This window comes from Saccopteryx leptura, chromosome 3 (assembly GCF_036850995.1).
Source record: "Saccopteryx leptura isolate mSacLep1 chromosome 3, mSacLep1_pri_phased_curated, whole genome shotgun sequence".
Taxonomy (NCBI): Eukaryota; Metazoa; Chordata; class Mammalia; order Chiroptera; family Emballonuridae; genus Saccopteryx; species Saccopteryx leptura.
Genome location: NC_089505.1, coordinates 68932471 through 68948878, shown reverse-complemented (window position 1 = coordinate 68948878; position 16408 = coordinate 68932471). Strand labels below are relative to the sequence as shown.

The window sequence follows — 16408 nt, the reverse complement described above, 5'->3', positions numbered from 1 at the left end:
ATTAAAATTACATAAAATCAGAAGTGTCACTCTAAATTATCTTTAAATATTTTATTGATTGACTTGAGAGAGAGAGAAATAAGTGTTGTTCCACTTATCTATGCATTCATTGGTTGATTCTTGTATATGCCCTGACTGAGGATCAAACCCACAGCCTTGGTGCATTGAAACAATGGTATAACCAACTGAGCTACCTGGTCAGGGCCCAGAAATGTCATTCTTTAGACCCATTTGACACTTATCAAGTGTGCCATAGCCACATGTGTCTGTTGGCTGCCATGCTGGGTGGCATAGAAGAGCATTGCCATTGTCGCAGAGGCTGACTTCATAGCGCTGAGCTGGACACGCTCTGGAACTAACTGACTTCTCACTGGAGAAGTGGCAGGGCAGATAGTCCGGCACCTAGGTCCTTGGCCATTGTCCTGCTCCCCTCGCAGGGGAGGTAGCTGGCATAGGGTGTGGGGGAAGAGCCCAGAGCTGGAGCAGGAGCCTCCTGGTTGTTAGGCGGACTTGCTGTGTGTGACCTCCGTGAGTCAGTGCCCTCTCTGAGCCTCTCATGTCTCACCTAAAACAAGGGAGTTGGCTGAGGTGATGTGGACACAGCCTCCTGTGATTCATGGGCCTGGAGGCACACGGGTGGCAGGGAGGAGGTGACATGACCACACATGGGGACGACGCAGAGCCCCCAGCACACACTGAGCCCACTGCGCTGGCTGTAGGGTTGGCCTCAGGCACAGAGCATCCCTCTAGGCCGCAGTCTCTGCCTCCCACTCTCCCTGCCAGCCTTCTGGACTTTCCTATGTTGCCACTCCAGGTTTTCATCTCCCTGTATATTTGTTTCCCAGGCAAGCATTTTCCTGTTTATTTCCTTCCCTTTTGCTCACGATCACCTATCTCCAGCACTGTCCCCGCCACCTTCAGACCCCCTGGTACTCTTTATTCCTACACGGGAAGATTTCTTGGAACTGGAGACCTAGGGAAATCCCCCACGGAACCCAGCTCCAAAAAGGGTGTTTCGGGCATTGGGAGAAGCCTGTATTCCCGGGCCCCTCCCAGAGCAGGAATCTGAGGCCCAGGTTGAGTGACAACCGCACCCACGGTATAATTAAGGAGAGGGAAAGGGAGGGGGTGATTCCCGCGGGGGAGGGGGAGGAAGTTTCCGGGCTCTCCGAGGTTAAAAGGGAAGGCCTGGCCAGGGGTCCCTGGGCAGAGGATCCCAGCCACCCACAAGGCAGGGCAGAATCACTCCTTGGTGTCCTTCCTTCTTCCCCTCGGCGACTCCCAGGTGAGGCGGGACGCACCTCACTCTGGCTGAGGACCTTCGAACGGCAGGCAGCAGCCCAGCTGGAGCCTCCGTTTCCTTTCAGACCCCCCCACCCTAGCTGTGAAGGAGAGCGAAACCTCACGCCCAAGAGGCTGTCTGCCGGGACGGCCCCGGCCGGGAGGGCGCTCCCCTCCGCTGTAGGGAGGTCAGGACGACGCAGCCAGGGGCATCATTAGGATAATTGCACCCATTACCGCTGTTCCGGTTGGAGTCGCCCTTCCACCCGCCCCTAAGGTTGTGGGTCGCAGGCAGGTTACACTAGTCCCCGCGGGATGGGGTGGCTTAGGCTGGGCAGACGGGCACGGCGGGATGAGGGTCTCTGTTAGCACATCTTTTTAAACCCGCCCCTCGTCCCCCTAGCCCAGGTCTTGGCCATGAGACCCCTGCACTTTCGCCTCTCCGGCACCACTGGAGCCCGGGCCCCGGTGAGGCTGCTGCTGCCGCTGCTGATGGCGCAACTCTGGGGTGAGGCGGGGTCAGGGCTCGGCGGGATGCTCCGAAGCCGGGGGCGATGGGACAGTGAGCTCTCACTACCAACCTCCGCACTCCGCTCCTGCCCTGGGGACCCCAGCACCCACCCACCGGCCCGGGGCAGACCGCGCCCCCGAGCCAGCCCCGCCCCGTCTAGCTCCGCCCGGGTGCCGCGCCCCCCACGCTGCGAGTATCCTCTCTCCCTTTTCTTCCAGCCCGCGTCCTTTCCTCGCCCCTAACTCCACCCGGTGCCAATCCCGTCCCCTCACTCCGCTCCATTCTGCGCCGGTCCCTTCTTACTCCGCCCTATTTCATCCCAAGTCTTGCCTTAGCGCTTTTTGCGCCCCTTTGCCAGGACTTGGCGTTATTCCCACACCTACTCCTCACCTACCCCGCCCCGCGCTCTATCCCCGCCTCCTCTGTCCCGGCCACTCCGGACCCACCCTGTTTCTCCACCCCGCCCTGTGCCCGCCTTCTTCCCTGTTCACTCCTATTTTCTTCTCCCACTTCTATTAGTTCCCAGCCAGATACCACCCCCCTCCCCCGCTTCCCACCTTCTCACGAGTTCTGGCTGCGCCCCTCCCCGCACCCCTCCTACGTCCGTGGGCCTCACTCGGACCCTAAAACCCAGCCTTTGCCCTGCCCTGCCTTCTCTGATCGCCACCTCTTTCTCCAGCTGCAGAGGCGGCGTTTCCCAGAAACGACACGGCTTGGGACCCCGAGGCCTCTGGTGCCCCGTGCGCGCGCGGCTCGCAGCCCTGGCAGGTCTCCCTCTTCAATGGCCTCTCGTTCCACTGCGCGGGTGTCCTGGTGGACAAGAGTTGGGTGCTCACGGCCGCGCACTGCGGGAACAACAAGTAGGGGAGCTCCTCGGATCGCCACAGAGGCGCTGTGGAGGCAGGGCTGGGGAGGGGGCTGGGAGAGCTGGGACACTTGAGGGTACAGAATTGTCCCTGCTCCTTGTAGGGTCAGTCCTGGAGGGCTTCCTGTAAAAAGAGAGGTGGGGAGAGGGCTGTGCTGTGGCCACCAGGAGGCGCTGTGGTCCTTATCATTTCTAGGCCCTTCCATCACCTCTGGCCACCTGATTCTCCTTGGGTTCCATTTAGGTGTAGACAGGTGTGTGCAACAGGCAAAAGTTGAGGCCTGGTGTGGTTAGGAATTTAGAACTAAAAGAAATTGTTCATCTCATGAGTCCTCATCGGGGATGCAGGAAAGGATAGGCTTACCCAGGTTGACCCCCAGCAGAATCAAGGGACCCAAATACCTGATTGTTCTTCCCCATGTCCCAAGAAGTCAGGTCCCCAGATATCCTCTGCTCCACTCACTCCTTAGAGTGAGTGGACCCAGGATCCTGGGTCCCCAGTCCCCTCCTCCCTCAGACCCAGAAGTCCCAGGCCCCTTCTAGGACCCAGGGCTCTACCCCAACCCTGCTGCCTGAACCCTCCTTCCCAGAAAGATACAGTCTCTACAAAGGCTTTGCCTCCAGATGGCTCTTCCCTCCCCAGGCAGCTGTGGGCTCGAGTTGGGGACGACCATCTGCTGCTTCTCCAGGGTGAGCAGCTCCGCAGAACCACTCGCTTTATTATGCACCCCAAATACCACCAGGGCTCAGGCCCCATCCTGCCCAGGCGGACAGATGAGCATGATGTCATGTTGCTGAAGCTGGGCAGGCCTGCTGTGCTCGGGCCTCGCATCCAGACCCTGCGCCTGCCCTACAGCTGTGCCCAGCCCGGAGAGCAGTGCCAGGTCGCTGGCTGGGGCACCACCGCCTCCCGAAGAGGCAAGAGCTGGGGCCCTAGACTCCCGGGTCTGAGGTGGGAGGGGCTGGGGGCCGGACTCCGGGCCTGAGGGGGAGGGGCCTGAGGGAGGAGGGGCGGGGCCTTGGCAGTGGGGATGGAAACAGTTTGCTTGTCTGGACTCCTGTGTCCTGGAGCATTGGGTCAGGATCCTGGGATAACCTGATGTTTTCTCCCATTAGTGAAGTACAACAAGGGCCTGAGCTGCTCCAGGGTCACTATCCTGAGCCCTAAAGAATGCGAGGTCTTCTACCCTGGCGTTATCACCAACAACATGATGTGTGCGGGACTGGACCAGGGCCAGGACCCCTGTCAGGTAGGGTCTGTCCAGTGAGGATCTCAGACCCGTGGAACTGAGTATCGGGAGATTATGGGAAAGCAATTAACCCCATTCTTGTCCCCAACCCCATAGCCACCCAGCCCAACATCATCCCCATGTCCAACGCTATCCCATCCTTACCTCAGTTTCATCCCTGTCAACAAAAATACACCCAAACCTATATAAAATTTCTATGAGTTTATTTGAATCAAAATTTTCAGGACATCCCTGGGAGCAAGATCTCAACGAATTGGGAAAATGCTCAGAAAAGAGCAGGCCTGCAGTTTATTTTATACATTCAGGATCGAAGGGGGTTACATGAAGCCTGTGGGTGGTAGAGTGAGGAGGCAGGAGAAAGCAAAGCCGGGAGATCTCTGGATTTCACATTGGCGGGCACAAGAGAGTTAGCCTCTCGCATTTGCACTAAATGATCCAGAGAAGGCATGCGGGCCACGAGATAACAAGTTCTGGGGTTTTGATCTGGTGCCAGCAGCTGTACCTACCTCCAAGGGGTTTGGAAAAGAAGGGTACTCTCACATTTCAAAGGCATGTCAACCTAGATGCATAAGAAAGATGGCCAGGGTTTGATTAAGGTCAAGGTTGACCTTTGGTAAGCAAGCTGTGGGCCTGGGATGTGGTGACCTGCCATGACCTGCCCAGTTAGGAATGTGTCAGCAGGCCATCCTGAGTGGTGACGTTCAGTCTCAGCATTGGTCAGGCCTGTCCTGTAGCCCCCTGAGCTGGTCAGACTTATGACAAAGCCCCTTTTCTACTCAAACCCCACATCCAACTCTGCCTCCTTGAGCCCGTCTCCTCCTGCCCAACCCTGTCCCCAGCCTTGCCCCCTTCCCACGCCATCTTGAACTTCATTCCCATCCTTAAGCCATTCCTGCACCACCATCCCCGCCCGTCTCTGCAGATCCATCTCCATCGCCCCCTACCCCATCAGGAGCTAGAATCTCAGCTCCATCTTGTCTTCATTCTCACTACTTGATCCAACACCCATAACCCGAGTTCAGCTCCACCCCATCTCGCCCTGCTTCGTGCCTAATGCACCCAAACCCCATCTTCATCTCGACCCCCTCCTTCTCCATCACTGTCTCTGACCCCCAAGTGGCAGCCCTCACTTCCATGTATTTATTTGATCTCCACTTCCTCCTGCCCCCAGAGCGACTCCGGTGGCCCTCTGGTCTGTGATGAGACCCTGCAAGGCATCCTTTCCTGGGGTGTCTACCCCTGCGGCTCCGTGCCACATCCAGCGGTCTACACACCGATCTGCAAGTACACCTCTTGGATCGAGAAAACCATTCGCTCCAACTGACCCGGCAGTCCTGTGACTCCTTCACTGTCCGCTGTGTTTCTGGCACAGTCAGCTAGACGCTCCTCCTCCCCATTCCAAACACTGCCCCACACCCTGACCTGCTAACATTTCTTCTCTTCCCTCATCTTCCTGCCCACTTATGTTCCCTGCCCCCGATGAAGCTGGAGTGTGGGAAGTGAGGACAATGTTTTGTTCGAGAGAGGCAAGGTAGCAGGTGGTCACCTGGTTTCTGAGAGAGGTTATCCCAGTCTGGCTTCCTCTACCATTCTCTGCTGTGTGACATTGGGCAAGTCAAGGACCTCTCTGAGCCTTGGCTTCCTCACCTGGAAAACAGGGACAAAGAAGTGCCTACCTCATAGATGTGTTGTGAGGAGACTGATGTAATGTATGTCTGAGTGTAGATTATTGATTCCCAGTAAAGCATTAATTAGCATGGTAGGTGGTGAGCTCTGACTAAATATTACTTGATGTCGCGATCTGTGAAGGGGTCCTGGGAGACCATGGACAGGGGTGGCCCCCAATCCTACCCCCTTCACACTATCCGCATGTCCATCCCTCAAGGCTGAGGGGGAAATCATGTCCATCCTCTTCTGAAGTTCTATGAAGCACCTCTTAACCATTTTCTCCTCCCCTCCCACTGTTCCCCATGTCTGGGTCCACCCAACACCAGTTCGTCCTGTCCCAGCACGAGCTGGGCTGGCTCTGAGTCATCTGGTATCTTCTCTGCCTTCCTGGGGCCCCTGGGACCCAAGGGGCCTCACCCTGCATCCATGCCAGCCTCTAACACCAGAGGAACTCTCCTCACCTCAGTTGTTAGGTTCACACAAAGAAGCCCACTGCCATTTAGGGGAACTTCTTCTGTCTGTTTGTTTGTTAAATCCACCTGCACCCCCTCACCAGAGGAAGGCTGCACTCCAGCCAATCGTGTCTTCATGCTCATCCCTATCCAAGCTCATAATCCAAGTCTAACTCCATCCCCGCCCCCATCCCAAACTGTTTCAGATTTGTTCTGAAAATGGGGGAAGAGGGCTTCTTTTCCACTCTCTGAAACTGTCTCTGTGAGACTGTGCCTGGGCTGGAGGCGAGCTCGGGGTGGGCCGGGGGTGGGCTGGTGGATGGGGCAGTTATACACAGCATCCACATGAAGCTAACAAACGTTCTGCCTTCTCCACTCCGCCTGGACTACGTAGCCGTGATGTAAACTGAACATATGTACAAGAGAAACTTACCATCCGGCACACATTGTTTTTGTTTCTTTTTCAGTTGAACTTAGTGGAGTAACACTGGTTAATATATATATTGTAAGTGTACAGGCAATTATACAGGTTTCAGGTACCCAATTCTACAACACATCTCTGTGGACCCTACTGGGTGTTTCCCTCCACTCCCAAGTCAAGTCTTTGTCCATCACCATTCATCCCCCTTCTACCCTCCTCCATGTATCCCCTATTCAAACACCAATATATTGAGCATTTCTTAGACAGGAGCCTGGTGCTGGGCTGGGAACATAGTGGTGACTGTAAGGTCCCTGCCCTCACTGGCCACAGAAGGATGGTGCACAGTCCTCTGACTCTTCCCCGCTCCCATTAGCACACCCAGGAAACAGCAAGGGGGCATATCAGCCAAGTTTGTAATGCAAAGATCAGAATTCAAAAACTTGATTCGTTTAAAGGCAATTCACCCGATCATTTAGTCATGCCTCAAGTGTTTACTGAACTCTGACCTACGTCAGGTCCTAGAGATGAATCAGACTGGGCCCTACACACAAGGAGCTGCCAGTCAGGTCAGGGAGACAGGCGAGCCTTACATTCTTGGCATTCACAGCTCTACTCAAAGTCACCCCCTTAAGGAGGCCTTCCAGGATTGCCCTCCATAAGGGTCCCCCCCCACACCCAAAGTCACCAATTTATTGTTTTATTTTTTTTATTTTAAAATTTTATTTATTGATTTTAGAAGGGGGGAGAATGTGTGAGACAGAACCATCCATCTCTTCCTGTATGTGTCCTAACCAGGAATCAAACCCACAACCTTTGCATATCAGGACAACTCGAACCAACTGAATTATCCAGCCAGGGCCATTGCTTTCTGTCTTTTGCAGCACTTGTTATAGCTGAAAAGGTCTAATTGATTTGTTTATAATGATCTGTTTCCTCTTTCCTCCCACCCAATCTATGAGGGCAAGAACTTTGATTTCTTCACTGTGATTTTCTAAGCATCTACTACACTGCCTGGAACACAGAAGTAATTTTTTTTTTGTATTTTTCTGAAGTTAGAAACGGGGAGGCAGTCAGACAGACTCCCACATGCGTCCAACCAGGATCCACCCAGCATGCCCACCAGGGGGCAATGCTCTGCCCATCCGGAGCGTCGCTCTGTCGCAACCAGAGCCATTCTAGCACCTGAGGCAGAGGCCATGGAGCCATCCTCAGCGCCAGGGCCAACTTTGCTCCAATGGAGCCTTGGCTGCGGGAGGGGAAGAGAGAGACAGAGAGGAAGGAGAGGGGGAGGGGTGGAGAAGCAGATGGGCACTTCTCCTGTGTGCCCTGGCCGGGAATCAAACCCGGGACTCCTGCACACCAGGCTGACACTCTACCACTGAGCCAACCGGCCAGGGCCAACACAGAAGTAATTTAACACATTGTTGAATTAAAAACATTAACACAGGTCAGCCTGACCTGTGGTGGTATAGTGGGTAAAGCATTGACCTGGAATGCTGAGGTTGTTTGTTTAAAACCCTGGGTTTGCCTGGTCAAGGCACATATGAGAAGCAACTACTGAGTTGATGCTTCCTGATCCTCCCCAGCCTTTCTCTCTTTCTCCTCTCTCTCTCAAATCAATCAATAAAAAATTTTTTTAAATGAGAAAACAACACAGATTGATCAATGCTGTAACAGGAAGAGGTACAGAGTGCCCCAGGGAGGCACCAAGGACTCTTTCTGAAGGAGTCAAGTAAGTCTTCTCAGATGAGGAGGCATTGTGTGGGGTTTTAAAGGATAAGTAGGAGTTCACCAGTTACAGAAGGAAGTGTATTGCTATCACTTCCTGTGTGACCTGGAATGCTCTACTTCAACCGCCCCCCTCCCACACACACACATTGTGAATTAGAGGCTGAAAAGACTCTTTTGAGACGTAATAAGGAAGTATACAGGAAATGCTTCCCTACCTGCCAAATACAGAGTCAATACTAGTAAAGGTAGCTGTGAGATGTTCTTAAAAGTAGGTGGTACGGCACTTAGCTCATGGAGGTATTTAGTCCTTAGTCTCAAGACCTCCTTATCTGGAGAAGAAATAAGACAACACCAGCCATAGGAGGCAGTGCCTGGCTCTGTAGGAGACAAACAGACATATTGTTATTGAATACTTACAATGTGTCAGACACTATCGTTCTTCTTAAGTGGGAATTCACTAATCCCTCTACCACCCTGTTACTACCGCTACCTAATGAATGGGGCAATGAATAAAGGTCCAGTGACCTGCTCAAGTTCACACACCTAATTATTGTCAATGTTGAGATCTGGACCTAGGCAGTCAAGGTCCACATTCATGCTCCAAGCTGCTATGCCATTATGCGGATGCATTCACAGGGAACACAGACCAGGCGTGTTCATCAGGGTTGTGAAAAGTAGAAGAGGTTGTGAGTGCTAATGGGAAAAAAAATAAAATAAAAAAGGACTCTGGAGCAGCAGTGAAGGCTTTCTAGAGAAGGAAGGGTTGTTTAGATTGGGTCTTGAAGGATGAGTAGGAGTTCACCAGGAAAAGAAGGACCTTGAGAAAGACATTCAGTCTTTGGATTAACATATTCCAAAACCTCCCATGAGCCCAGCCAGCACTGTGTGATTCTGAGGACAAAGAGAGAAGTCAGACCAGAGCTTGGCCCTTCTGGGGTGACCCACCTGATGATGAGGGATGGGAGGAGAGGCAGTAAGAATGGGGTGATGGAAAGAACAATAGAGGGGAGGAGGGGAGTGAGAAAAAACAAGAGAATGTTCTCCGGACTTAGCCAAGATCTGGTGGTAATAAGAAAAAGGGAAATGTGGCCCTGGCAGGTTGGCTCAGTGGTAGAGCGTCGGCCTGGCATGCGGGGGACCCGGGTTCAATTCCCGGCCAGGGCACATAGGAGAAGCACCCATTTGCTTCTCCGCCCCTCCATCCTTCCTCTCTGTCTCTCTCTTCCCCTCCCGCAGCCGGGGCTCCATTGGAGCAGGGATGGCCTGGGCGCTGGGGATGGCTCCTTGGCCTCTGCCCCAGGCGCTAGAGTGGCTCTGGTCGTGGCGGAGCGACACCCCCCCCCCCGGAGGGGCAGAGCATCGCCCCCTGGTGGGCAGAGCATCACCCCTGGTGGGCGTGCCGGATGGATCCCGGTCAGGCGCATGCGGGAGTCTGTCTGACTGTCTCTCCCCGTTTCCAGCTTCAGAAAAATACAAAAAAAAAAAAAAAAAAAAAAAAAAAAAAAAAAAAAAAGAAAGAAAAGAAAAGAAAAAAAAAGAAAAAGGGAAATGTGCTCAGTCCCAGGCAGGTCAGCCACCTGGGTCCTGGTGCTGCTGAGGACGTGAAGAAGGGAGTGGGTTATGACAGAGTGGGTTAATCTGGTTGGCACCATATTTCTCAAACATCTTTGTGGTCTCTGCCCCCCTCAGTCTGAGTCACTCTCTCTCTCTCTCTTTCTCTTACTCTCCCTGGATATTTCTGTGCTCTAACTCCCTCTCTATCTTATTTCTTTCTCTTTCCCCACCACACCTCCATCCTGTCTACCTGTGTAGCTTCTTCCCTCTGAGTTCTGGTCCTTCCTGCCTCCTCCAGCCTGATTTCTGGGCAGTGCTCCTGTACTTTGGTCCCAGCTCACCACAGCTTCATTAGATAAACTTGCTTCCAACCCAGGACTCCGCCTTAGGGATCTTCCTTCCCACCTACTTCCTCCTCCAGGCCACAGAATATCCTGTATCTAGATCCTGCATTGAGAGGTCATGAAGAATGAGGGATTCCCTCTTTAGAGACACCGGGAGGATTTCATATCCTAGGCCCCATCCCTTATGTAGCCAAGCCCTGACTCAGCAGCCAGCCAGCTCTTCCCAACAGGGGGTCCCCCTGCATGGCCTCCCTTCTCAGGGCCTCAAGTAAATGCCCAAGGATTCCTCCTCCCCCAGTGACATTCCCCAACCCCCATTAATCACAGGGTGTCCCAGGGAGGAGGAAGGAGATGGCATAGTTTACCATAAAGAGGCAAAGATACTAGAACCAGGCTCCAGGGTCCAGGCGCCCAGAGGTCATGAAGCTGGGACTTGTCTGTGCTCTGCTTTCTCTCCTGGCAGGTGAGGCTCCTGCCATCCATCCTGATCACCCCACTGCCCCTCTGCTGCCACAACTGTCTCTCCTCATCGCCCTTTGCACCCCCAGCCTTCGGTTCCCGCCCTCTAGGCATCTCAGCATCCTTCCCCAGCCCTCCCACCCTGCTCTTCATTGACCCCTCTGCCTCCCACCTGCCCCCAGGGACCAGCCGGGCAGACACCAGAGCCATTGGGGCTCAGGAATGCCAACCCAACTCGCAGCCCTGGCAGGCTGGACTCTTCCACCGCACCGACTATTTCTGCGGAGCGACCCTCATCAGTGACCGCTGGCTGCTCACAGCTGCCCACTGCCACAAGCGGTGAGTGACCACTCTGGGCAGGGCCTGGGGGTAAGGAAAGGGTTAGGGTGCCTTTGGTAGAGGAGGGAGGGAGTTGTAGGCAAGAAGGGCTGAGCCTCTAGTGCTTAACTCAGACTTACAAAGGGTCAAGTTTTCCTAATTTTATACTTTTAAGTATTCTAGTTCTAAGAGACTAAGATTCAAAATTTACACTCTTAGAATACTAGACTCTAACCCAGGGAAATTCAGAATCATAGACTCCTAAAATCTTGGTTCCATAAGATTCTACATTACCCTCAGATAATTCTAGAATGCATGGATTCAGGCACTACTAGAATCTCAGTGTTTAGGACAGCACTGCCCAGGAAATATGATGCTAGCCAGGTAAGTTGAAGATATCTAGTAGAAACATTAAAAAAGTAACAAAAACAAACAAAAAAATTTTAATAGATTTAACTTTATATACTCAAATATATTATTTTAACATGTAATCAATGTTTAACCATCTATGAATGTCATAATTTACTCTTTTTTGTGTATAAGGCTTTGAAATCAAACATGTATTTTATACATATGACACATCTCAATTTGAACTTACCACATTTCAAGTACTCAATACAGTAGTTGTACTGGATGGAGCAATACTAGAATCTTAGATTCAGAGTATTGTGGCTTGGTTCACCAAATATAGATGCTCATAGTCTTAGAATCTTTCACTCACAGTATCTTGGAATATTGTGATTTATAGAATTCCAGAATCTTGAACCAAGAAAATTCTACAAAGTTATATTGATAAATGTCTAGAATTTGGTGAACTTAATATACCAGAATGCTATCACTCCAAATTCTTTAACTCTCCAAACTTTTAATTGCAAGCATTCTAGAGTCTCAATCTATTTGAACCCTTGATTCTTAAATTTCCAAAATTATATTCTAAAACGATGATATTTCAGTCTTGTTGTTCCAAAACATTAGAATTCTAGGTTCATTAGGTTCCAGACTTAATTTAGATAATTTTAAAACCTTAGCATGTTTGAGCCAGAGAAATCTAGAACATTACCATCTTGGATTCATAACATTCTAGAACCTGAGCCTTGTAGAATTCTAGAATTTGTGGATTCCTGTGGTGCCTACATCCTAGAACACTAGAACTTTAGATTCTGGGCATTCTAACAGAAACCTAGAATGTACCTGAGGCAGAAACCCTGCCTACATATCTCTGGACAGATCTGTCCATCCTGCTCTCATGTTCTTCCGTCCAGGAATGAAGTGTAAGTAAAGTTGATCCTACAGGATGCTATGTGGGAATTTCCCATGATGCATTGTTTCATGATGGGACTGTACACCAGTCTAGGAGGGCAATCTTCAGAATCTAGCCTCACAGACAAAGATGGAGAAAAGAAGAGCTATGGAGGTAGAAAAAATTCGGGGGCAAGGACAAGTTGGGGTGGGGAAGGGCTCATTTCCCAGATATGCAGCGAAGGCAGCAAGGTAACAGAGAGGCAAAGGGATAAAAATAACCATATGCTACACAAACCCAAACTTCTCATTCACTAGCCTGGTCTCTAACCTGAGAGGTCAGAGGCTGGGGGCTGATATGTGGATCCCAGATGGTCCCCAGCTGTCCAGGGCATGAACCCAGAGCAGAATAAGTAGACCTCAAGAGGGAATGCATTGAGGGGTGAGAGATATGGCACACAGGGAAAGCCTGAGGCCACAGATGACCCCAATTTGGGGATTTTCCATATCCCATCTCCCTCCACACATACACACCAGAACACACACAGAGCCACTCCCCACAGAAGTCACCAGACCTGTGGGGACAGGGGGTGGGGCTGTTGTTGTGTTGTAAGCAGAGGACCCATGTGCCTACAGGGTTCCAGGGGACCCAGGTTGCCACCAAGGCTCCAGGAGGGGCAAGGAAGAAGGAGGTTCACTTGGCATGGACCTAGGAAAGGGTGTGACTTTGGGGAGACAGCTAAGAAAGCAGAGGCAGACAAAGGGTTAAAGTGGAGAGCAGGGGCCCAGAGAGGGTGTGTGCCTTGCTTAAAATCAATCAGAACTCTTGGGTCACACATAAATGATGGGGACCAAGAGAGGATATCCGGTTTGTGGTGAGTCGCACAACACCTTGGTGGACACTCATCTTGACCCCTGAGCCTTGTCCCAGCAGGTATCTGTGGGTCCGCCTTGGGGAGCACCACCTCTGGAAATGGGAAGGTCCAGAGCAGCTGTTTCGGGTCACAGACTTCTTCCCCCACCCCGGATTCAAAAACAACCTTAGCCCCCAAGACCACAACGATGACATCATGCTGATCCGTCTGCCTAGGAAGGCACAGCTGGGACCTGCTGTACAGCCCCTCAACTTCAGCAAGAGCTGCGTCTCCCCAGGCACCGAGTGCCTCATCTCAGGCTGGGGGTCCGTGTCCAGTACCCAGGGTACGGCCTTGTCCGTGACACACTCCCTTGTGTCTTATGCTGAGAAACTAAATTCCTCCTCCTTCTCTGTCTCTCCCTTTTTATGTTTATCCTCTATCTATTGATCTACCCATCTACCCATATATTCTATCAAATCTAAGATGCTACAAATTATAAGTGCATTGTATTTTCACAGCCCACTGACAATGGAGGGGGGGGGACTTATTGATCCTCATGTGACACCATTTATTGGAAGACATATCCTGATTTTAGGGTATTTAAATATGAAAATACATGTCTCTTAGAATGATAATAAAGGCTGCATCTCTCAGTCACAAATCAACACCATATTAGCCACGTGTTTGGCTTTCCACATTAGTGCTGGTTTTCTTTTTCCTTTATTTTCTTTTAAAGTGAAAGAGGAAGGCAGAGAGACAGACTCCGCATGCGCCCAGACGGGGATCCACCTGACAACCCCACTAGGTGGCGATGCTCTGCTCATCTGGGGTTGTTGCTTGGCAAGGGAGCCATTTTTTTTTTAGCACCTGAGCCTCTGAGGCAGAGGCCACATAATCATTCACAGTGCTCGAGCCAACTCACTTGAACAACCAATGGAGCCATGGCTGTGGGAGGGGATGAGAGAGAGAGAGAGAGAGAGAGAACAGGGAGGGGTGGAGAAACAGATGGTTGCTTCTCCTGTGTGTCCTGACCAGGAATCTAACCCGGGACATCCATATGCCTGGCCAGTGGTCTACCGCTGAGCCAACCAGCCAGGGCCTAGTGCTGGCTTTCAAGAATAGTATTTAAAGAACAGTATTTCTGAATTTGTTGCTGCCAACATCTAAAACCTGGAGACTTTACATAAAAGTCAAGTTTCTGTACTCACTTGGGAAGAACTGGTGATGCTGAGCTCACTTTCTCAAAATAGCAACCATTGCCAGATAGAAAGAGCGAAAGTGGTCTCCTGCTTACCAAACCTGGACTGTCCTCCCCTCCCCCACTTTCATTTACCCATCGAACCCCTAGATGCATCTGAGTTTGCACGCATATGTAATATAGATTACATATGCATATTTACATCCAAATCTATCTCTATATGCTGCAACTCCATCTCCACCTACTATCTCTAAATCTTCATCTCTATCAATGACCATCTCCCTATAAGAGCCTCCACTCCTTTTACATGTGGCCTTCTCACTGGGTATCTCTGGCCCATTTCTATTTCTTCATGGTCCCCTCTGAGAACTTCTTTCACCTTAAGAGGTCTCTAGCTCCACCCACGGTCTCTGTTTTTTTCTATGTAAATTATATATGTGTCTCTTCTTGTCTATAGGCTCTTGGCATCTTTCTGTTTCTCTGTTTCCCTCCCCCCCCCCTCCCTCTCCATATACATCTGTTTCTCTTTCACGCTCTGTGTCACTAGCTCTTCTGTTGGAGAATCTTACGCTATGGCTCCATGGATCCTCCTTAAGAAAGGGTGTGTGTGCTGAGTGTGAGAGGGACAGTTGTTGATCCTCTATGACCTCCTTCCCCAACAGTGCAGTATCCAGTCACGCTGCAGTGTGCCAACATCAGCATCTTGAAGCCTATTTTCTGCCATTTTGCATATCCAGGCCACATCTCCAAGAGCATGCTCTGTGCCGGCGTGTGGGAGGGAGGCCGAGGCTCCTGTAAGGTGAGATTTCATGTGGGAAAAGGAGAACGGGGCTATCCTGCTGGGACACATGGCTCTTGGGAGAGAATGGGGTCAGGACCAGAATTTCTGGATCTAAAGAAGGACGGAACTGGGAGTCTGGACTCTGAGTCCTGGGAGATGAGGGTGTTTGGGCCCAAAATGTTAAGTCCAAGGGAGAGGTGGAGGCTATGAGCTTTTATTCCTAGGTCTGAGGGGAGAGGTCCTGGAGGCTTGGTCGTCTGGGTGTGGCAGGAATTAGAACTGGGCATCCACGGGGGAGAGAAAATGGTCTGTGTAATGTCATGATTAGACTGGCCTAACAGTTTCTCTGCTCTTTTACTGCGCACAGGGCGACTCTGGGGGCCCTCTGGTTTGCCGTGGGGCTCTGGCTGGTGTGGTGTCTGGGGGCGGGGAGCCCTGCTCCAGCCACTGGCGCCCTGCGGTCTATGCTGGCGTATGCCACTATGTGCACTGGATCAGAAAGACGATGGAGGAAAACTGAACCCTGGTGCCTTGGACGACCAAGAGAAGAGGGTGGGCGCAAGCCAAGGGGGTCTGCAGCTTCATATACGTCCACTCTTTTCCTCAGCAGACCTAGAGAAGCCTTCACAGTATTTAGGCTCCGCCCTTTCGGAAATGGAGCAGAGAGACAACTCTACCCTAGTAGTATAGTCTCTATGATTTCACCAAAAACTATCACCACCTGGTGAGGAACATCACCACCTGGTGGCTCTGGCCCAGACACGAAATCCACCAAATAGCTCCTCCCCACGGTTCATTGCCCAATGAGACGCTCCCAATAGACTGCACCCGTGTGGCCCCGCCCCCATGGCTTCAGAGGCTCTTCAATTTCTCCCAATGAATTGGGGCGTCGGTCTAGCTCAGCTCCTCGTGGTTCATCTTTATACGTGTCCTGGGCTTGAAACTTGACCGGGACCGTCTGGAAGAAGTTGAGGGGAGGATCATGATCTCTTCAGAGCCAATGGATAATTTTGCAATAAACGCGCGGAGCTGTTTCTTCTTTCTGTCTGTGCTGTAGGATGGAGGAAGGGCAATCGGGTGGGCGGTGGAGGGCAGATCCGCGACCGCCACTACCTTAATATTTCCCTTGAGCCTTTTGTCGGTCCTGCCTGAAGTCTGTCTCCATCAGTTCTATTGCAGCAAGCCTCCTGGGTTCTGCTCAGGGAAGAGAAACCAGGTCACGGTGCCTCCCAAACCTGCCTTCCCAGATCCCGGTTCTCTCAGGGGACAACGGGCGGGGCCCTTCCGCCTTCAGATGTTGGGACCACGAAGACTTGCCTTTCTTTTCTTTGGGGTTTTGGCAGCAGCCCCCTCTTTCCTCAGGCTCAGAGTCCAGGGCCCCTAGCCCCTCCTCCCTCAGACCCAGGAATCCGGGGCTCCGGCCCCTCCTCCCACCCCAGATGTCGAGCCCCCAGCCCTTTCTGGTTCAGGCCCAGGAGT

The 16408-nt window shown here is 51.8% G+C and overlaps 2 protein-coding genes across 4 annotated transcripts; both read left to right on the top strand.

The window, feature by feature from the left end:
* Positions 1–1218: 1218 nt before the first annotated feature.
* KLK10 (kallikrein related peptidase 10) lies at positions 1219–5669 on the top strand. 3 transcript variants are annotated; one of them, XM_066374146.1, is made up of 7 exons: positions 1219–1285; positions 1368–1558; positions 1685–1789; positions 2472–2652; positions 3301–3575; positions 3774–3907; positions 5079–5669. In XM_066374146.1, exons 3-7 carry the CDS (start codon positions 1699–1701, stop codon positions 5229–5231), a joined length of 834 nt encoding a protein of 277 aa, XP_066230243.1. In that variant the 5' UTR covers positions 1219–1285; positions 1368–1558; positions 1685–1698; the 3' UTR covers positions 5232–5669. The 3 variants fall into 3 exon arrangements, with proteins under 3 accessions (XP_066230243.1, XP_066230242.1, XP_066230244.1); XM_066374145.1 differs by having other exon boundaries at positions 1368–1572; XM_066374147.1 differs by lacking the exon at positions 1368–1558 and having other exon boundaries at positions 1230–1285.
* Positions 5670–10428: 4759 nt separating this feature from the next.
* Positions 10429–16197, top strand: LOC136397417 (kallikrein-9-like). Its single transcript, XM_066371923.1, is given in 5 exon segments — positions 10429–10540; positions 10719–10875; positions 13028–13293; positions 14811–14947; positions 15297–16197. Coding segments are annotated over 5 exon segments (825 nt in total). The 3' UTR covers positions 15450–16197.
* Positions 16198–16408: the final 211 nt, after the last annotated feature.